General features: G+C 44.2%; 2 protein-coding genes across 2 annotated transcripts in view; one reads left to right on the top strand and one right to left on the bottom strand.

Moving 5' to 3' along the window:
• The window catches only part of LOC146980466 (endosome-associated-trafficking regulator 1-like), a 537,750-nt gene that overhangs the window by 307,041 nt on the left and 207,579 nt on the right, over positions 1 to 23,130 (top strand). The window lies entirely within an intron of this gene.
• On the bottom strand, positions 605 to 22,110 carry LOC146980474 (NACHT, LRR and PYD domains-containing protein 3-like). Its single transcript, XM_085787897.1, is given in 12 exon segments — positions 605 to 1,182; positions 1,321 to 1,358; positions 16,600 to 16,773; positions 16,865 to 17,125; positions 17,240 to 19,037; positions 19,208 to 19,243; positions 19,345 to 19,633; positions 20,708 to 20,719; positions 20,854 to 20,932; positions 21,118 to 21,231; positions 21,675 to 21,788; positions 21,911 to 22,110. Coding segments are annotated over 12 exon segments (3,564 nt in total). The 5' UTR covers positions 21,982 to 22,110.

The raw sequence follows: 23,130 nt of genomic DNA, 5'->3' as shown, positions 1-23,130 counted from the left end.
ACTCAGCGTCATGTTAACAGAAAAAATAATTAGCTGGTAGGATTAGTAGCTGATGGTTTTTGTGCTGCTCTACATCAGCAGGAAATGTCCATCACATATAAAACTGATTCACATTGTTTTATTTGATTCAGTAAAACCACAAAGAAAAAGAAATCACATGTAATTCATTCTATTCAGTGTCTCTACAACATGATGTTTGTTTCCAGTTGTGTTTCTTGTTGTGTGTGTTTAGCTGTGAGCAGCTCACAAACAGCCTGTAAAGTTGAACATGAACAGTGAATGTGTTTAAAATGTGTTTTTCTCCTCAGTGACGCTGGCGGCTCAGAGACTTTTAGCTTGGTGATATTAGGCCTCGTCCTTCATCAGCAGCTGAGTAAAAGTCACCGTGGTTTTTGTCCTGTAATAATCGACGCTTCCATCTTTAAAGGAAGAGGAAGAAGTTTACAAGAATCACTGAGAAGAGTTTAAAACATCAACTGGTTTAATCCATGAATGTGAAAACGTGAGTGAGAGACAGAGACAGAGACAGAGACAGACATGTAGAGACTGAACTGTCTGTTCAACAGTGAGAAGGTTTCTGTGACAGGAGGAGACTCTGCTTCACTCAACACAGACTCAACCAGGAACCAGACCACTCCAGTCTAAACCCAGGATAGAGAGGTTGAGTGAAGGTGGTGTTGAAGGTGTAGAGGTGGATCAGTGAGTCAGAGGAGACTCTGTAGAAGGACAGAGAGCCAGCAGGACAGTCCACATACACTGCTACTCTGTTAGAGACAGAGGAGGAGGAGGATGATGAGGAGGAGGAGGAGGAGGAGGAGGAGGAGGAGGAGGGGGAGGAGGTGACGTCTGTCAGTCTGCTATTGTGACAGACTCTGTAACCACCATCATAGCACTCCAGACTCCAGGACTGCTCGTTCCATCCAAACCCACAGTCATCACTGATTCCTTTCCTTCTGATTCCTCTGTAACTCACTGATATATAAACGTCTCTGCTCCTCTCGACCTCCCAGTAGCAGCGACCAGTCAGACCAGTTGAACACAGCAGCTGAGGATACCGGTCAAATCTGTCTGGATGATCAGGATATGACTGATCCTCCATCACATATGTCGCCTTCCTGTTGTTGTCAGACAGTTTGATCTTTGTGTGCACTGTGTTTGTGTCGATTGTGAGTGGACAGGAATCTGATGGAGAGAACAAGACACAGCTGCAGTTATTGATCATGTGATCAGTTATTGACAGTTTGATGAAGACTCATGAGGTCAGTGATGTGACAGTGTGAAGATGGTTGAATGTGCTGCTCAAAGTAAAAACACACTTACACTTCCCCGGACCGAATTGGGCTCCAGCAGGCTCCACCCTGAAAGGAGGAGGGGGGTCAGAGCAGCACCTTCTCTGTCAGCATGCACACATGGACATTACATGGCTCTCACACACACACTGTTTTATCACTGTGTTCACATGGAGTGTAAATGACCTTTAATATGAGCATAGTATTTTTTTTTTTTTTTTTTTAAACTCTTTATTTAAAAGTCATTTTCAACTTTTAGTACAGAACAAAAAACAGATACAAGACATTGAACAATTACCCATATTCAAGGTCCGGGGGTGATCAATAAGTCCTCAAGACAAATGTGTGCATACAGTCTCATTCATTTGCTAAGTAGTCTTTCCATTTCTGCCACCGTTTTTCACCTAGATCTTTTTGGAGTCTGATTGAGTATGTCATTTGCTCTAGTACATGTAGTTGTTTTACAATACCAACAAAAGATTCTGTAGTGGGAGCATTTTTCTGGAGCCAACATTTTGTGATGGCCTTCTTACTTGAGGCCAGCAAGACCCTGAGTAGATACTGATCAGCTTCACTCAACCCATCTGGCATATTCCCAAGGTAAAGAGTTGTGAACAATACATTCATATTAAAACATAGAACCTTTGAGATAATTTTTGTCACTTCTCTCCAAAAAGACTGAATGGAGGGGCAAGACCAAAAAATATGGGCATGATCAGCAAGAGCTTCTCCACATTCTCTCCAGCAGGTCATTTGTGTACCAGTCTGTTTGGACTTCTGTTTGGGAGTTATAAAAAAACGAATTAAACTTTTCCAGCAAAAATCTCTCCAGGTCCATGAATTGGTGGAGGATGATTGTGTTTTCCATGCCTTTGACCACATGTCCTCTGTTATTACAGTATTTAACTCCTTTTCCCACCGTTGTTTTATGTAGTCAGTTGAGTCCTTCTTCAGAGAGGTGATGCTGTGGTATAGCTTGCTTATAAGTCCTTTAATTTTCCCAGAGTTGTATGCATCGATAAATATATGTATAAACAATGATAGCTCTGCTGGGTTACAACCTTTTAGCTTTTTACAAAAATAATCACGGACCTGTAAATACCTGTAGAAGTCTTGCCCACCTAGTCCATACATTTGACACAAATCGTTAAAGCTGATAAGTTCCCATTTTTTAACAATTTTGCATAGAGCAGTAACACCATAATAGGTCCATTGTTTATATCTGTGATCTAATAATGCTGGTGTGAATTCGGGGTCATACGCTGGCCATCTAAGTAGTTTTATCTGTTTCTGGAGTTCAAATTTTTTAACCACCTCACCCCATACCTTCAATGAACAGTTCACCCATTGGCTCTCTGTATGTAGTGTTTTTTTCTCCATCCCCGCACAGCCAAGCAGTGAATGGATTGGTGTATCTGTTAAAGATAACTCCATGGTTTTCCATTTCGCTTCATAAGAAGGGTTACACCAATATACTAGAGGCCTCAGTTGGGCTGCTAAATAATAGTCCCTTAAAGATGGGAGGGCCCTGCCGCCCCTCTCTTCCGGAAGCTGAAGGGTGGAAAATTTTACCCTTGGTCTCTGTTTATTCCAAATGAATCGTGAAATATGTTTGTTCCACTCTCTAAATTGTTTCAGAGGGATTTCCACTGGCAATGATAAAAAAAGATATAATAACCTAGGGAGAATATTCATTTTTATTGATCTAATTCTGCTTCCAAAGTCAAGAGGCAACAGGCTCCACCCATCAAGGTCATCATATATTTTTTTGTTAATACTGTTATAGTTAATATTGAATAACTGTGACATGTCTTTAGGCAAATTTACTCCCAGATATTTAATAAAGGGCGTGTTCCATTTAAAACTACACGTTACGTTGATTTCTTCATTAGGTGTGTAATTAAATGTCATAACCTGTGTTTTATGTATATTTAGGGCATATCCTGAATATCCCCCATATGTTTCTAGCATTTTCATTAACAGAGGCAGGCCTGAATTAGGATTTTTTATTGTGATCAACACGTCGTCCGCATACAGACTTATTTTATATTCCTCTCCTCCCATGGATATACCCTCTAATTCTATTTCCTGGCGTATTGCTTGGGCTAAGGGTTCGATGAATAAATTAAATAGGCTGGGACTGAGGGGGCAGCCCTGCCTGCAGCCACGTTGTAAAGTTATAGAGTCAGACAGACTGCCATTAACTTTGATTCTTGCCGTGGGGGAGGTGTAAAGTGCCTGGATACAATGTATAAAATCCTTACTAAAATTGAATCTTTTCATAACTAAATACAGATATTCCCACCCGACTGAATCAAAAGCTTTTTCAGCATCTAAGCTGAGAATGATGGCACTGATTTGATCTTTGTTAATCTGTTCGATAGTATGTAAGGCTCTTCTTATGTTGTCCTGTGTCTGTCTATTCTTTATGAATCCTGTTTGATCCTCGTCTATTAGTAAGGGCATTACAGGTTCCATTCTTTTTGCAAGGATGGTGGCATACAATTTATAGTCTGAATTTAAAACACTAATGGGTCTGTACCCTTTACAGTCCACTCTATCCTTCCCTTCTTTGGGGATCACAGATATGAAGGCCTCTCTCCAGGAGGGGGGGAGGGAGCCTCCTTTTAGAATATAATTAAAGCTGGACTCCAAATAGGGGAGCAGGTGATCTTTCATTGACTTATACCATTCTGGAGGAAAGCCATCCGTCCCAGGTGATTTGTTAGTGTTCAAGCTTGAGATGGCTTTACTTATTTCCTCCTTTGTTATTGGCGAGGTAAGTTTATCGTTAGCTTCTTTACCTAACGTGGGAAGGTCTAAAGAGCTCAAAAATTCAGCAGCTGAGTGGCTATTAACCTGTTCTGACTGAGAGTATAAAGATTTATAATATCTTTCAAATGCTTTTTGTATGCCGTCCAGATTGTTAGTAATTCTATTTGTAGTGGGATCCCTGATCTTATGGATAGTGTTTTCTGCCTGTTGTTTTTTGAGCCTCCAAGCCAATAATTTTGCAGCCTTGGGGCCAGCCTCATAATATCTTTGTTTCATGAATCTTATATTTTTCTCCACCTCCTCGCTTAATATTTTATCTATTTCCTGTTTAGTATGTCTAATTTGTTGTATGATCGAGGGTTCTTTATTTGTTATATGTATTTGTTCCAAGTTTCTCAGTTTTTCCTGTAGACCAGCTAACTTTTGGGTCTTTATTTTTTTTAGTGCAGCTGTCCTGGCAATAATCTTCCCCCTGAGAACAGCTTTAGCAGCGTCCCACAATATGCTGGGGTTTACCTCTCCATTATTATTGTCCTGCATATATAGTGCAAAGTCCTTTTCCATTGAATCTCTAAAGATATGGTCATTTAGCAAGCCAGTATTAAGTCGCCACAAAGTTTTTCGCTGTCTTCCATCTAAATGTAAGGTTAGAAAAATCCCTGAGTGGTCTGAAAGATCCCTCTGACCTATTCTGCAACATTTCAACCTATGAAGATCTTTGTTATACATGAAAAAATAATCAATCCTTGAATGGACTGCGTGTCTTGCAGAATAAAAAGTATAACCTGGGGTTGATCCATTCAGAGCCCGCCACACATCAATAAGTCCCAAATCTTTAAGTACTTTGTTTATGCGTTTTTCAGTCAAATTCCTTTTTCTTGTTCTATTGGTTGTATCTGAAGAAGGGTTCAGAAGCATATTGAAATCTCCTGCACAAATAAGAGTCCCATACGTTTGTGATGTAATTAATTCAAATATCTTTCTGAAAAAGGTTATATTGCTTCCCGGGGGAGCATAGACATTAAATAATGTTACTTCTTTTTGGTCTATTTTTCCTTTCACCAAAACAAATCTACCTTCTCTATCATTAATTTGGGATATGAATTCGAATTTGACCGCATTTGAGATCAATATAGCTACTCCCCTTCTTTTTCCTTTCTTATATGATGAAAAGAAAGTATTTCTATACCCCATCTTTTTAAGTTTTTCATGTTCAGCACCTGAAAGGTGCGTTTCCTGCCAAAATGCCACGTTTACTTTTTCCTTTTTTATTTTAGCAATCATTTTGCTTCTTTTGACGGGGTTATTCAGCCCATTTACATTCAGGGACTGTATATTATAGTGTTGATAATGCATCAGTCTTGCAATTGAAACATTCTTGTATCACCCCGGACCAATGGTAATAAACAATACAGTATAAAACAGATGAACATCGAGAACGTAGTAGAACAGTGAACTGAACCTCCATCAGAAAAGCTGTCATGTCGCTTTCGACAGTGAGGGAGCTGGCCACAGGGTGGGGCCCTCACTCAGTAGAAAAAAAAGAAAAAGAAAAGAGAGTTTGGTGGCTCTGTCTATTGCCCATAGGCACCAGCCTGTATTTTAACGTAATAATAAGATAGTGGGGAGGTTATCATTAAGTGTCTCACTCATCCCTTGCTGTTGCTCCCGGTTCCGTTCTGCGATATTCCTTCAGCTTATCTCGGATCTGCCGCTGGAATCTTTGTTTTTCTCTATCGGGTCGGGCCTCCGTCGTCTCCCAGGGGAGAAGCCGAGCCAGTGTCTCCTCCGAGATGTCTTTGCTCCTGGTCCTGCCGGGGATCTCGCCCACCGTGTATCCTCTCCTCCGCAAATCTTCTGCTGCTTGTGCGGCGCTGTTATAAGTTACGGGGCCCGTGTCAAAAAAGGCTCGCAGTTTTGTCAGCGGGGTCTGGAAGCGCACGCCAGTCTCTCGCAGTATTTTCTTGATGGGTATATATTCCTTCCTTTGGTTCTGTACCTCCGTTGCATAATCATGATCAAAATACACCCGTTTGTTTTGGACACGGAGCTCTTTTTTCCAGGCTGCGTGAAGGATCTTTTCTTTGACTGAGAACTGGAGGAAACGAACCACCATGGAGCGTGGGGGGGCACTCGGTGGTGGTTTTGATGCCAAGGCGCGGTGCGCGCGCTCAATTCCCAGTCCACGGCCGGGTTCGCTCCCCAGCTCCGTCTTGATGAAGTTTTCAATAAAAGTCACTGCAGACGTGCCCTCGGCGTCCTCCGGGATGCCATAAATCCTGATATTATTGCGCCGAGAGCGCCCTTCCAGATCAGTCACTTTTTCCTGTAGCGCCCGTTGTTTAGTAAGCAGCTGGGTGAGAGTGTCTTTGACTCCAATGTCCCATCTTTCCATGCCGAGCATGTTTTCCTCCATCTGGCTCACGCGTTCCACTGCCCCCTCAATTTGGCCTGTCACATCCTGTATTTTCCGGTTTACTTCTGATACAAATTCGTCCATTTGTTTTTTGATATCTTCCATGAAGCACGCGCGGAAGTCTGAGAGGTCTTTTTTCAATTCGGCTTGTAGCGCTGCCATTCCCGTAGTCAAAACTTCACTCACCGCCGTGCGTATTGAATCCAAAGTTTCGGTCTCCCTGCCGCCTCCATCTTGATTCGGAGTTTCGCTAGCTTCAGCCTCCGTCTCGAGTTCTCTTTCTGGGTTACTGCGCAGGTCGTACCTTTCTTTCTTGGCTTTGTCAACGTTCATCGTCGAAGCGGAGTGTAATTTGTTTGTTTATGTGTAGTCCTATTGAGTAAAGATTATTGAATTTGAGGCTGATGCCCGGAGCTCAGTCACTATGCTGCCATGCCGTGTAGCGCGCCACCGGAAGTCAGTATTTTTATAAATGTGTTTTTATGTTTACTTATTGACATTCTATAAAGCCAGGCTTTTATTTTTTATATATTAAGCAGACGGATATTTAGTGCTTTTATTTTGAAAGCATCTCGCCGAGACCTCGTACACATCCGGTGCTTCGGACTTTACCGGCAGTAGGAAAAGTGTGTCTGCAAGGCTAAGAGTGTGTCTTCAATGCTAAAAGCAAGCAAAGTGTGCCTAACCCACATGGAACGCCCTAGCACCTGGCTAATAAGGGGCACAAGGTTTGTTTTGTTACCATTTCATGCTATATTTATGTCTGGCTCGAGTTTGGTTGCCGTGGATATTTTCATGTATGGAACGTATTGTGGTTAGCGGTAGCTACTATTAGCATCGGTCAAGTTGCCGTGTCGGTCTGTATTGAAGTGAGATGAAGCTATAAGCTAACTCGTTGGTTGTCTTATTAATGCAACAGGATGTATTTTGTCTGTTTTATATAAGGTCTGCTAAGGTTAAAAACTGTTTATTGGGTTAAAAACGAACGGTTAAAAATGCTACTTTCATGTCAAATATTGTTTTATATTGCACTCTATGGCCCTCATTTATCAAACTTGCGCAGGATCTGGTGTAGATTCTGGTGTAAATATCAGTGTACGCCAAGTGTCACGTGTGATTTACTAAAAGTGTGTACGCTGCTGATTTCGGCGTAGAACCGGCGTGGTGGTGATAAATCCGGCGGCTGAAAACGAGCGTCATTTAAATGTCCCGCCCCGATATATTCCTGCTTTAGAGGCGTCGCCCTGCCCCTTTTACCACATGGAGACACGGAAGACGGCCAAGAAGAGACTTTACTGGCGTTACCGCGTTGAACAGGGAGAGGGCGGCAACATTAAATATCTGGACATTGATAGATTGATAGATTTTGTGATTGATAAGCGTCATCCCGGTGGATGGAGGCTGCAGACGCACGTGTCACCGACCACGTCAGGAAACCCAGCGATCTAATGAAATGCTCCTGCAGTTTACTAAACACAAGTGACTGAGGAGAAATCATAGGCATATTACTGCTGCGAACGCGACTTTATGACCATCAGCACCGCTGGCATGGTTCGGCTGATGGAGGGATGTGAAACACCGGCTCGATGTCCCGCTGACAGGTCCCGGTGACGGGGAAGAAAAAAAAAAAAAACACTCCGCGGAGATCAGCTGGACCTGGACAGGTAGCGGAGCCCCCCTCCCCCGCCGGCTCCGGTGTCCGGCAGAGAGAGAGACTGAGGAGCCGTCCGGTCATGCTCTGGTGCTGCAGATGTTGGAAGTTTGTGTGTGTGATCTACAATAACAGGTCTGTCTGTCATTCTGTTTCTGTTTACACAGCTGATTAACGAGCATCTGTCACATCGTGGTTTTTAATTCATCTCAGTTGCTCAAAATAAAAGTCGAGTTAAATTTTCAACACGGACTTGGTTGTAGCGTTTCTCTTTTTTGGCTACTTTTTAACTTTTTATCAATATAAACAACAACAACATGTGGTCCACATCGCTGCGTTATTAGACTATGGTTTAATAATCGTTCTGACACAGCAGCACTCCTTCCTGCATGTTCTACGCTGGTTCCAAATGTGCGTACACCTGGTCAGAGCTGGCGTGAGATTTGTGCGTACCGTACGCTCACGCTCAGATTAATAAATGCCGATCCTTGCGGTGAATTTGGTGTACACCCATTTTTTTGGTGTACGCAAGTTTCATAAATGAGGGCCTATGTGAGGTTGTCTTTCAGTTAAAATGTGAATTTTCCTTCATGATTGTAACATCAATCGTAGCAGTTAAAATATATATTTAAATTCATTGAGTAAAACCTGTGAGTCTACAATAAGTTTATTAGATAAAAGGTCAACTTACATGATTGTGATAAAGGCAGTTAAAGCAGAAGTAAGTGGTCCGGTCGTTTTCGCTAATGCTGCGTTCCAGGCAGGCTTTTGAAACAGTAAATTACAGCTTCAAGTCACAACTTACGACTTTGTACCGTTCCAGGCAACCCACTCGTGTTTCTCCGACCTGTTTTACCGGTGAAAGTCACTATAACGGCCACTCGTAACTTCTGACCCGTGAACTCGTACCAGATCGAACTGGTACGACTTCACGGTCGGAAAAATACGAGTTTCCTTGAACGCACCATAACAGTCCTCGTCCCTACGTCGCCACATTCACGGCGTCCTTTGGCTGCACACACAGCCCTGCATGCCGTTCTCTCTCCTCATTGGATAAAAACTGTAGGATACGATAAATGTTTTCTCCTCGGCTCAGAGCAGAGCAGAGGGACTGACAGACCCGTGTTTCAGACCAAACACTCTATAGAAGTGATTGCTGACGGAAGATATAACTATTTAAGACTTATATTAACACAAATATATCACTTACTTCTGCTTTAAAGGCAATTTCAAGTAAGAGTAAAGGTAACTGTATTTTGTTTTCTTCTTTTCATAGCTCTTACGGTGTGTTTACATTGAAACGGTCCAAGGAATAAAACATTGTGAACCATCAGTTTGAGAGTTCGACCATCATTTAGCCATGGATGCTACATGGAGGCTGGTATGTCTGGATGAACACTGAGCACAGAGAAGAAGGAGCTGGAGTCTTTATCTAGTGATGATACAGAGCAGGAGGAGACCAGGAGGAAACACTTCATCATGTCTTTTCTCCATGTCATGTCACTGCAGTGTGAGACACACACTTTCACTCTCTGACTCTCAAGCTGCACAAACACACGTCATAGCAAAGAAGATGAAGACACAACAGGTGGAGCTGACCAGCCCAGATATCCCACAATGCACCAGGAAAGGCACAGGTGAAGACACGTTTGTTAGAGCTCAGTGAAACAGAGGGCCCTAGTTTCGTCGACCAGGTGAAGTCTAGCATCAGCGCAGCTTCGCCACGCCAACGGGGTGTGGCCCAGGTCCATTTCGCAAGTTTGCTGGGCCGCGCAGTCAGACTTAGACTAGCGCAACCCCTCCCCTCGTCCCTCCCACCGGCGCAAACGGTGAAGAGGGAGGAGAGAGGGCGGGAGGGAGACAGGAGGAGGAGAGAAAGGCGTGGAGTGGGTTTGACACAGCCGAGTCAGATCTTCACCAATCAAAGGAGCACCTCTCCTCACCTTTAACTGCGCGGCGGGTGATGCGCGCTGCAAGTTTGTCATTTTATACTTGGACATGGACGGAGGAGACAGCGACGCCAGAGGCCGAACCTCTCCCAGGAGGAAACAGCTGTTTTGGTCCGGAGGTCCGAGCTCAGAGTGACCAATAATGAGTTTACTAATATACTTAACCAGGTTTGATCTGATACACTGAGAACCCCTGCCCAATGTAAGACACAACAACTAATAAACTAATAAAGAAACTCACATTTATTCAAACCCTATGTAAGCAAGATGACAGGTGTACACTAATCACAACATAAACACAGACCATGTGGATTAAATCAGCGTAAAGGACTCGCGCTCTCTCTCTCTCTCTCTCTCTCTCTCTCTCTCTCTGTCCTCCTCTCTCTCTCTCTCTCTCTCTCTCTCTCTCTGTCCGTCTCTTTTTTTTCTGTGATAGAGATGCTGAGTATACTGTAGTAGGCTATATACTGACTATCTGATACCGAGGCTGTTGTGGTGGACTAAGAGAGATGAAGATTTGTGTTTTGTTTTTCATTACGGCTGCGTGATGCGGTCGCTCGCGCTAATGAATTAATAAGTAAATAAATAAATAAATAAATAAATAAATAAATAAAGGGGATCATCACAACGTGTGGTATCTCAACACGGCAGCGACATGCAGTCATCCACCCTCAGTCCTGCTCTTGGGACATCCACAGCTGCTTTTCAGTGCCAGTTCGTCCCTGCTGTGTTAATTCAGGTGGAGTTTCCATTGCGCGTGCCACAGCCTTTGATCTCTGCTTTGATCTGACGTCAGATGTGACGGGACAATCTATATAGATATAAATTCACGTGTTGATTCCGTTAGTTGCATTAAATAGTGGTTATTGTGGATATTTATTGCATTGAAATGTGTCTGGAACTGTGGAAATCTGCCTGTGAGGTCTTGGTGACGTGTGTGCACTGCAGGTCAGTCAGCCAAACTTCCACTGCACCTGCTGCGCTTCGCCCTGCGCTGAGACTAGACCTGGTTGGAGGTGGCGAGCTTTCAGCGCAACCTCGGCGGGACATTTTCGGACAAAACTTCCACTGCACCAAGCTGAATCTGTGACGCCTCCCCCTGCTGCGCGGCCACGCCTATCTCAGCGCAGCGCGATCTGCCAATCTTCCAATCTGACTTTGCGCTAGGCTGCGCTGGTCGAAACTTGCATTAGACCGGCTGCGCTACCTTGCGCCACCTGCGCTGCGCCAGCAAACTAGGGCCCAGAGAGTTTAGTGAGAAACACTGAGTGTGAACACAACTTGTGTTTGTCTGAAGAAAACTCCCCAGGAAGCTGAAGAATGAGGCTGTGAGCAGGTTTCCACAGGAGCCACAGCCAAGGGCGTCACTTTACTTTGAAAAGTGGTGGGGACAATGACCATATGCAACCCCCCCCCCCCCTTGGAAGCCTGGACCATGGACCCGATGGGGCTGGACTCACGGCCATTTTGTTTTGTTTTTTTTAATTCTCCGCCGGACGGTTATAGAGAGGAAAAACACAGAATATACAATATATGTCCAAAAGACTTTGTCCCGTCGTCACGACGTGAGTGAGGATCGGATGCACTGCATGAAAAGTGGGATTTTCGACAGTTAGCGGCACTGTAAATTGTCGTGGAAGTTCAGGTTTGCGACTGCATACGACAATTTGCAGGAAACACCAACAACTGTCGGGAATTGTCGTGAATTGTCAGAAATTGCCGTGGGCTTTGCGGGGCAGTTTCCCCCCCATCACCCCCCTCTCCCTAATTCAAGGGAAGGCTTTAACATGTAAATGATCATGCTGTGAGCTATACAAATGCAAATCAGTGTAGCATGGTAGCAGGAGGAGTGTTATTCCAGGTCAGATTTTTCTAAAAGGTATTAACTTCATTTTAATCCTTATAAAACCCACTGTCAATTTAAAACATCCCAAAAAAGTTTTTATGCATTTGAATTTTAACACATTTTGTCAATACTGAGAAGTACGCTGGTGTATTAGGGCCATATGTAAAAAAAAAAAAAAAAAAAAAACTATTTTAAAAGAAATATATTCAGAGAAAAAACAAACAAATTGACTTCAATCATCATCTAAATAGGTTTTTAAAAATTATGTAAAATCTACTACAATGTTATGTAGAAAAGATTAATACAACAACCACAACAGTGAAAAGCAACCACATTTTAACTAGACAATTTAAATGGGACACTATTTCCCAGGACTTTTCCCAGGTTTGTCTAAATGAATACAACTTTGAACATATTAGGCTACGTTTGGAATGAGTGTTGAGAGATGGGCAAACCACATCTCGCAAGTTCTTCCATATAACAATGAACTCCCCTGTGATTGGAGGACCCGACGAGACTCCGGGTCCTCATCCAATCACTTGAGGTCGTGGGCAGGACTAACACGGAAGTACTTGCAAGGCGTAAACAGACTTCTCTCACAACGTTTTCTAACTTTGCTGATTCGTTGACTACAATGGCTGGACGGCGTCTTAACTTCGCCCCCCCCTCAACTCCTCTGCATGGACGCGAACACCTTTCCACAGCAAGTCGGCACACCGACGAGAGGAGAGTGCTTTTGAACGCTGTTAGTGGGCTGTCTTGTCAGATAACTACCTCCGACTCGGACTGACTGCCTTCATGCCTTGGAGATGAAAAACAGGCCAGAGGAGCCCAACTCTAAGAGGAAAAGACGAATGCAATCCCCAAATTGCGGTAAGAATATGTTCGGTGCCTGCTTGCTAAGCTAATAGTAAAGCTTTCTTTCCGTAGCCCAAGCTAAAAGTAGCCTGAACCAGTGTGTTGCTTTATCAAAGTGTGTTTCTGTGTATTTACAGGATGCAGTACGCCGTCTTCACAACTCTGAGGCAACTTGGAGGAGCTACAAACCAGAGCAAGGGTAAGATTTAAAGAATAGGCTATGTGTTCATTCTGCTGCATGAGGAAAAACGTAAAACAGATACTCATCTTAACCGTACATTTAGTTTTCACAGACTGACCTCGTGACCACTGTGCCTGATGCCGATAAAGACACTATTGTGTGTAAGTAACGTTTACTACTTTCTGCTTACTGTTGAATGTAAGGGGATGCATGTTAATGCTGTGCTTAAGTGTTACTGTCTTATACTTGCAGCGCAGGCGGAAGCTGTGAAAAGTTCTCTGGAGCTCTACAACCTCACATTCAGGGGCAAATCCTGAATACAGGGCAACACACCACAGATGTTTACAACTTGGACAAAATTAAAAAAGAATGTCATCTGTTACCTACATCCCAGACGCAGCAAACAGAGCTGTGCCGTAGGATCATGGAGGAGAATGCTGTGTGTTGTGTTTTGTGCTATGTAGCTATACATACATTTTTTATTATTATTTATGCCAATAAAGCTCTTTCTGTGAATAAACATGTTGCTGGCAATTTTCCTTTGCTCAATAAATTCATGTCCATAGGATAACAATGTGTGTGTGTGTGTGTGTATATTTCAACCAATTAGGAGTGATTTTTCTAAGTATATATATGAACCAATCACAAGTCATTTTTCTAGTTTAAAAGTATACATATCAACCAATCACAAGTCATTTTTCTAGTTTAAAAGTATATATCAACCAATCACGAGTCATTTTTCTGGTTTAAGAGTAGTGGTTTCAACCAATACTGAGTGAGGCCATTCAAGCCCCGCCTGGCCGCTGCTGTTCATATGCTGATTAGAGCCATTAACACCTTCTGACCAGGCACTGTTTCGCCGCTATTCATATGCTAATTAGCCCCTCCACCAGTGGTTCGTTTCCGTCAGTATGTGGCACGGACGAACGCGACGTTTGCAGTCCATAAATTGTCGTTAATTGCCGGAAATTAGGGAAATCTGTTCACAGCAGGGCTCGACAGTGCGACAGTTTTGCTCGCATACGAGTTGATAATAGCCCGTGCGAATAAAAAATTGCATTCAGTCGCATCAGTGCGACTCGGACAGAAACTGCATGCACCGCTTTGCATGCTGTTTAACGTGAGCAGTATCCCCCCCGCCCCGCCCCGCCCCCCCCCCTGCCTGTTTGGTGATTTTGGCCGCCGCATTGATTAAAGCTTGTGTACATCGGGGCCGTTCAGATGTAACGTCTTTTCCGCACATTACTTTCAAGGTAGACGCGCGTCATGCACGCCAAGGCGACACCGTAGCAGCGCACATTCGGTGCGATGCGCTTTTTTTCCGTGCACGTTCGACCTGCTTCTCCCTCCGGTACACGGTCTCTGGCTGTGTCTCTCTTACTGTTTCACACGGAGCTCTGCCCCAGGTGAAGGAAGCCCTTAGGTGGTACGTGGCCTCCGAGGTTACCGCGGAGCTATCAAAAAAAAAAAAACGCTTGTCGCGGTGAGAACAGCTGACATGTGGTCACAGTCTCACAGTGCAACATTCATATAAACTTCAACCTCAAAGCTCCCTGTCTGACCTGTCCCTGAACATCACACAGGGGCAACATGGAGCTGCTTGTGTGACAGGTTGTTGAGGAAAAATGTTTGGTGTTTTTACTGTTCTCAAATATAAAAATGGGTCATGTTGGACCCTCAGCATTATTTAAGGCTTAAACAGCCTGCTACAACATTTTTCATTGTGCTCCTAAAAAATCTTAGTGTAGAGCCCTGTATGTAATGTTCAGCTTTTTATACTGAGGGAAATATAGGTTCACTGCTCATCAATACCCCCACCCCAGGGCCACATGCACACACATACAGCGTAAAACTAAAAACTAATATTGGTTGTAATAAATATTCTATTTTCTCACACATATTTGCATTGTTTGTCTTTCCTGATTTTTGTTAAGGCAAAGAGCCAGTTAAAACATTAAAAATTAGTCTACAGGGTTAGGATTATAGGCTAAATCTACTTTATTTGTTTGAAAATGATATTTTCACCAAAACTACAAAATTTTTATTGTGCTACTAAAAAATGTTGTGTGCTACTAAATTTTTCAGCATGGTAGCACAGTGCTACTTGGAAAAAAGCTTAGCGTCAAGCCCTGGTTCACAGGGGACGAAAATCCCACTTTTCATGCTGTGATGGTGGCTCAGGTTTAGTGATGAGGAACTGTCACTGTCAGCAGCTGCTCCAAACAGACACGTTACAAACTTTATTGTGAAGGGACAGATTAGATGTTGATTTCGTTAACAGTGACTTTGCACCCGAACAGGGGCGGGGTTATGGGATGGCTACTTGGGCTCAAGCCCCGGATGTTTTACAGTAGGGGCAAAAAAAATCTCAACGCAGTTTATGTCAGTCTCCCTCCGCTGACCGCACCAGTCTGAAGTGCAGCCTCACGGACGTCGGAACTGTTTATTGAGAGGGGGGGGGTTTATTGGGAGGGTCGGGAGAGGGACGCACACTTATCAGTGATTATGTGATCTGAAGTTACTTTATAATAGCATACCGCATTTCATCAAATAATGGCCTGTATTCAATCATTACACGAACGAAAAAAAGGCCGGCCCTAAATACAAGAAAAACAAACAAACAAACAAAGAAACTCATGTGTGGACTGTCTGTGAAGACTGACGGGAATGAAGCCTCGTCCTCTGCTTCAGAGAGGGACAGCTTTCCACTGTCGGGCCTGGGTCTCTGCTCCGTGTCCGGAGCATGGATATATTATAGATTCCGCAGCGCGCCACACGCTGTAAAAATGCGACTTGAATGGGATTGAAGCGATATAGCGTAACGGAGACAGAGACTCAGGTCTGACAGCGCAGCGAGGAGAAAAGCACGTGAAGAAAATGAAGATGAGCTAATGAACGATGAGCTTGGTCGCTATGTGTAAAAATAAAAGGAGGGATTTAGAAATAAAGGCTTCCCTCAGATAATAGCCTGCCTCCCATAAAGGCTGTTGGTCATAGCCTACGTCACACTGAGCTGTCAGATGAGGCCTGACTCCACTATGACAGATGCCAGGCTGCTGTATGGAGCCAGGCTGCTGCATGGCGCCAGGCTGCTGCATGGAGCCAGGCTGCTGCATGGAGCCAGGCTGCTGCATGGAGCCAGGCTGCTGCATATCACATAGATCTATGCATTATATGAGATACAGTAGTACTCACAAAAAGTTAGGGATGTTTGGCTTTTGGGTTAAATTTCAGAATGCACCTAAAATGCATTATAACCTTTACAGGTGAATTTAATTTAAGACACTGAAGTCATCAGGAGGAGAAACTCCTGATCCCAGTAGTTCATCACTGTGACTGATGAAAGCTGCACAGCTCATGTTTGAAACACTCTGAGATTTTGTCTTCAGTATAAACTGTGTTGGGACAAGTCAGACTGAGACAGAGGACGTCAGTGGAGTGGGCGGAGCTTCACTGTGGCCTACACCACCTCTGGATATGGTCTCAGTGATCAGATCTGATGTTATCAATGCATCAATCACCTGAGACAGATGTTAATACCAGGTGTGACCAGGTGTGAACGGGGCCATAGAAAATGTTCCAGCTCTTCCTCCTCTATCAGACAGTGTGTGTGGCTGCAGCAGCCTCTCCATACCTGAGAGACTCCAGTCTCCAGTCTGGATCTTTCAGTCGAGCAGACAGCAGCTTCACTCCTGAGGCTCCTGGATGGTTGTAGCTCAGATCCAGCTCTCTCAGATGGGAGGGGTTGGAGCTCAGAGCTGAGGCCAGAGAAGCACAGCCTTCCTCTGTGACCAGACATCCTGACAGACTGAACACACACAACAACACACAGGAACCCTCTGTCAACACCTGGAGGTGTGTTCAAGTGTCATCAGATAAACAGCTGGATGGATCCTCACCTGAGAGTCTCCAGTCTACAGTGTGGACTCTCCAGTCCACCAGACAGCAACTTCACTCCTGAGTCCTTCAGTTCGTTGTTACTCAGGTCCAGAGTCTCCAGTCTACAGTGTGGACTCTCCAGTCCACCGGAGAGCAGCTTCACTCCTGAGTCCTGCAGGTTGTTGTTACTCAGGTCCAGGTGTCTCAGACTAGAGGACTGGGAGCTGAGGACTGAGGACAGAGCTTCACAGCTTCTCTCTGAGAGGTTACAGCTGCTCAGTCTGAAGAGATGATCATGAGGAATTAAAAAAGAAAGGGATTTATTTTCTGTCCTGTTGAAAAGACAGAAGTGTTTTTATACAATGATGAATAAATCCAACTATCTCTACACTTACAGAGCTTTGTTAGAGGCTTTGACCACTGGCAGCAGCCTCAGAAGAGTCTCCTCTGAAGCAGAGTATTTCTTCAGATCAAACTCGTCCAGATCTTCTCCTGATGACAGTAAGATGAAGACCAGAGCCGACCATTGAGCAGGAGACAGTTCATCTGTGGAGAGACGTCCTGATCTCAGGGATTGTTGGATCTCCCCCACTAGAGAACGGTCATTGAGTTCATTCAGACAGTGGAACAGGTTGATGCTTTTCTCTGCAGAGGGAGTCTCTTCAATCTTCTTCTTGATGTACTGGACTGTTTTCTTATTTAACCGTGAGTCGCTTCTTGTCTGTGTCATCAGACCTTGTAGGAGAGTCTGATTGGTCTCCAGTGAAAGACCCAGGAGGAAGCGGAGGAACAAGTCCAGGTGTCCATTTGGACTCTGTAAGGCCTCGTCCACAGCACTCTGGTAGAAATGTGATGATTTGTCTCTGAACGGTTTAAAAAGTTTAAAGTTTAATTTCTTTCCCGACATCAGGTTGACTCCAGAGTTGATGAAGGTCAGATGGACATGAAGAGCAGCCAGAAACTCCTGAACACTCAGATGGACGAAGCAGAACACCTTTGCAGCCTGGTACAGGCGTTTCTCCAATCTAAAGATCTGTGTGAACACTCCTGAGTACACTGAGGCTGCTCTGATATCGATGCCACACTCTGGCAGGTCTGATTCATAGAAGATCAGGTTTCCTTTCTGCAGCTGCTCAAAAGCCAGTTTTCCTAGAGACTCAATCATCTCCCTGCTCTCTGAACTCCAGTGTGGATCTGTCTCAGCTCCTCCATCATACTTGACCTTCTTCCGTTTTAGATGAACCACCAGGAAGTGGATGTACATCTCAGTCAGGGTCTTGGGCAGCTCTCCTCCCTCTATGGTCTCCAACAGCTCCTCCAGAACTGTAGCAGTGATCCAGCAGAAGACTGGGATGTGGCACATGATGTGGAGGCTTCGTGATGTCTTGATGTGGGAGATGATCTCTCTGGCCTGCTCCTCATCTCTGAACCTCTTCCTGAAGTACTCCTCCTTCTGTGGGTCAGTGAACCCTCTGACCTCTGTCACCATGTGAACACACTCAGGAGGGATCTGATTGGCCGCTGCAGGTCGTGTGGTTATCCAGAGGCGAGCAGAGGGAAGCAGCTTCCCCCTGATGAGGTTGGTCAGCAGCACGTTGACTGAGGTGGACTCTGTCACATCAGTCAGGATCTCAGTGTTGGGGAAGTCCAGAGGAAGTCGACACTCGTCCAGACCGTCAAAGATGAAGATCACCTGGAACTGATCAAAGCTGCAGATTCCTGCTTCTTTGGTTTCAGAGAAGAAGTGATGAACAAGTCCCACCAAGCTGAACTTTTTCTCTTTCAGCACATTCAGCTCTCTGAAGGTGAAGGGAAATGTGAAGTGTATGTCCTGGTTGGTTTTGTCTTCAGCCCAGTCCAGAGTGAACTTCTGTGTTAAGACTGTTTTCCCAATGCCAGCCACTCCCTTTGTCATCACTCTTCTGATTGGTCGGTCTCTTCCAGGTGGGGCTTTAAAGATGTCTTCTTGTCTGATGGTTGTTTCTGGTCTATCTGGTTTCCTGGACGCTGTTTCAATCTGTCTGACCTCATGTTCATCATTGACCCCTCCAGCCCCTCCCTCAGTGATGTAGAGCTCTGTGTAGATCTGGTTCAGAAGGGTTTGGTGTCCTGCTATAGCGATGCCCTCAAACACATGCTGGAACTTCTCCTTCAGGTTGTCTTTGAGTTTAGGCTGGCATTTGTGAAGAGCTTCTGAATGAATAAACAACAGATAATAGGACAATAAGGTAAAGGTCCTTGTAACAACAGGTCACAGTAAATGAATCTAAACACAGAAATATTTGGATCTAAATTCATGTAGTCATGGTGATGACTACAACAGTGAAATGTGACATCCCCTCACAAAAGGTGTTGAACTTCACCTGCTGCTGCTGCTGCTGCTGCTGACGGGTCTTGTCCTGTTGGAGGAAAGGGAATCATTAATCATGAGGAGTAGCAGGACCAACCCAGTTGAGGTTGTCCTCTGTGTGGAAATAGTTACAAAGCCAAGATATTTAACAAAGGTAAAACACTGGCTGCACTTCCCATGACTGACCTTCATTAATTCCCATCTTCTTCAGAATTAACCTCGCCACCTGCAGAACTTTTTCAGTAGTGTGCATGCCGACCATCAAGTCCACTGTTTTCTCTCTGCTTGCATCCTCCAGCTTACACGTTGGGATGGCAGGGAAACCATCCAGTAAGTCAGCATCCTGCAGGTACCACTGGAAGCGTTTCAGCTCTTCTTTCCCCAAATTCATCAAAATCTGCAGCAGCTGCTCCTTCACAGATGTCGCCATCTTTGTTGCCTGACAGAACCAGATCAGTGACACTGTTTCACCAAGACTGATACCACAATTTATCATGGTAAGGGATGTGACTCTATTTAGTGCCATCACATCCCTGGTTTGTTAATTAATATACAGTATTTAACACTGGTAGGGTAAATCTGAAATGTCCTCCATCTGTACACAGGACAAACATCAGTGTGACTCACAGCAGTGATGGCCAACAAAAGACAGAAGGTATTTCAGTGTTCAGTCTGCTCCTCAGACACAGTCTCATAATTTTGACCCTGGTAGTTTTTGGTTTTTGTGAAATCTGTTTTTGTGTGCAAAGTAAATTAAATCAAGCATCCAAAATAAAACTGGTATAAAAATGATTTGCTCTGTTTAAAAAGGACAGTCAATCACACAATCAGTATAAAACACATTTAGAACTTCAAGACAATATAGTTTAGATCAGCCTTTCTCAAAGTGGGTGCCGCGGCACACTGGGGTGCCGTCTGACTGCGTTAGGGGTGCCGTGAAAAAAATACCTCTTCTGACATAAAGGGGCCGTGTCCACCGGACGCCCTTTTAGCGCTCTGGGCGTCTACTTTTCATTCAGATCCTATAGAGCTCGGCGTGCACACCACTCAGCGCCCTCGCCGGGAAAATAAGAAAGCTCTCGGCGTTTTTTTTTTGTTGTGGCGCTCAGAGGCTCAGAGTTGAAATATGTTCAACTTTTGGAACAGCGCCGCGCTTGTCAAGCGGCTCGTTTTGTAACCTGGTAACGGCAGCGTTCTGAGGGAGAGCGAGGGAGAGAGAGATAGAGAGCGACCACTCCAAAAGTGTGTTTGGTGGACACGGCCGTTGGTCAGTAGGGGCCTTGTCCACCGGACACCGGACGCTATGAAAAAAATGCGTGGTACCAGGCACACGTCTCCCACTGATGGTGAGTCACACCCCCTCCTCTCTCCAGTGGAGGGCTTTATAAGTGAGTAGCAGCACCTTGAAATGAATTCTGAACGGGACCGGTAACCAGTGCAGAGTGGCAAGAATGGGTGTGATGTGGTAGGGTTTTTTGACTTTGTCAGTAGTCTGTTTTTTTTTTACCATGTTCTCCTCCAGCAGCTGGAACAGAAACTCTATGAGTGACAGCATCAAACTAAAACCTGACAGACTGACAATCCACTGGTGTCAAAGTGCAGCATGGAGATGATGGTGAACACAACAGATGTAACAGCAGCTGGTGGACATGTCCTCACCATAAATATGGAGTCCAGGTGTGTTTGATGCTGCTGGGCAGACTGACCACTGGGAACCTCTGAGCTCTCCTGGTCCACTCTGTGGAGGAATCAGTGTCAAGTCAACATCAGGACAGAGAAATAATACAAGATGGACTTTATATGTCCCCTGAGGACGTTCACAACAGACACAGACACTTTGGTTTCAGACCTGGTCCAACAACACGTCGTACAAACTGGTTCTTTTCTACAATAACCTGAGTCTGACTGTCAGTTACAGCTTACATCTGATCAGCTGATCCACGTCCTCCTTTAAAGTCAATGACCTCATCCTTTGACTGGTTGCTCTTTAAAGACAGACAGCTGGGTTCAGGAGAGTCTGGTCTCTGCTGCTGCATCCTGAAACAACAACACAACTCATGTTAAATAGTTTAGATACATGGAACATAAATACAGAAAAGTTTTGCAGTTTTATGCAACCTGGCTGAATATTTGTCAGCTTTCTGCAGACCCTGGATGACGATAACAGATAATGTGTTATTTGCATTTCAGTGTTCCAATCACTCCCACTATATGGCTATATTCATAAACTCTTGAATGGACCTAAATATTGTCCAAAGTGACACCAAAGTTACATGGGTGAGTAAATGACCTTATTTTATGCCAGAAATAAGGTCCAGGTTGTAAAAGACGTCACTTGTCCTTTAACATGTGGACATTCAGGTAGGGACAATGTGTATCCGAGTTATAACTCAGATTTGATGGAGAATCATTGAAATTTGACTCCACAGGAAGAACGTTCAACAGAGACTCGAAAGCTTTGAAATTTAGTTTTGTCTTACATCTGATCAGCTGATCCACGTCCTCCTTTAAAGTTAATGACATCTTCCTTTGACATGTTGCTCTTTAAAGACAGACAGCTGGGTTCAGGAGAGTCTGGTCTCTGCTGCTGCATCCTGAAACAACAACACAACTGATAAATGTGCATGTTGGAGAAAAACTGATGAAAAATATCAATTTTTTAATAAACACAACAACTGACTTTTAGAGAGAAAAGTCTGACAGTTTTAACTCTGACCTTTGACCTGTGGTCTGGCTCTTGGTTTTAGAGGGAGGGGCTCCCTCCTCTCTGTCCTCACACTGATCCATGCTGCTGAGCTCACATCCACATCAGCTCACACACACTTTGTAGCTTCACCTGCAGAGGAAACACACATCATTCATTCTGCACAGCAGCTCACATGTCCATCATGTCTCCAGCTGCTCCTCCACTGATTGGCTCTTCTCCTCTGCTTCATATCAGTGTCAGCTGAATGCAGTCACACAGCAGTGAGGAAGAGGAAGCTGCCATCAGCTGCTGTACTTCTACTATCAGTCCACTAGATGGCGTCATGAAGCTGCAGATCTGAGTGGAGAGACTGGTGTTTTTGCTGCAGTTTATTTCTCCCACTGAACCCTAAATATTTAAAACATTACACAGTAGAAGAACTGTGACTCATGTTTCTACGTTGGACCAGACGGCTGCATTGTAGAGGGTAGGCACTAAGCAGCAGTAATGAGCTGCCTCATGGTTTTAGTATGATTATATTGCACAAGGTCACTGCTGTTTTGTTTTGTGCCCTGTTTTTGTCTAAAAGCATGTTGTGGCCAAAATAAAATACATTTCATTGCATTTTAAAAAAAGAGTTCCTATTAAACCATCCACGGAGAAAACAGGAAAAAGAGTAAGGGGCTGTAGGTGTTCACACGTTAGGCACCTTAGCTTCGTGAAGCACTTTGAATGCAAAGTTTGTCCCGGTGTAGGTAGTAAACTTATTTCACCTCACAGCTTCATTATCACAACATTCAGTCATTTCACTCACTGGAAATTCAGAGAGAGAACAAGACTCTTCACTTATTGTCTCTGTCAATCCATTCATCGTCTGCTCCATCAAATTTCAGGAAACAAAGTTGGTCTCAGTCTGAGGCCACGTCTTGTTTTGTCCACAGCAACAATCAAAGAGACAAAAACATTCAGTTTACAGTCAAAGAAAACAAGGAATTCTTCAGTGTTTGAGGCTAAAAACTGAACATTTCAATCAATCAGGCTTTATTTGTACGGCACTTTTCATGCCCACGACAGCTCAAAGTGCTTTACATGATAAAAACAAGGAACACAGGGGACACATATTGGGAGACACAGCCTACTACATACACATTCACACAAGAATTTTAAAACACTGGAAGTTATGTAGAAAACGCCATCTAACAGTCTGTAATTAGTGATAGGCAGTTACAGCCCATATTGATCAGCGATCA

This window comes from Trachurus japonicus, chromosome 9, assembly GCF_045865225.1.
Source record: "Trachurus japonicus isolate A0001 chromosome 9, Traja_1.0".
In the NCBI taxonomy this organism is placed as follows: domain Eukaryota; kingdom Metazoa; phylum Chordata; class Actinopteri; order Carangiformes; family Carangidae; genus Trachurus; species Trachurus japonicus.
The sequence above is the reverse complement of the archived record's forward strand: the minus strand, read 5'-3'. Positions and strand labels throughout refer to the sequence as shown.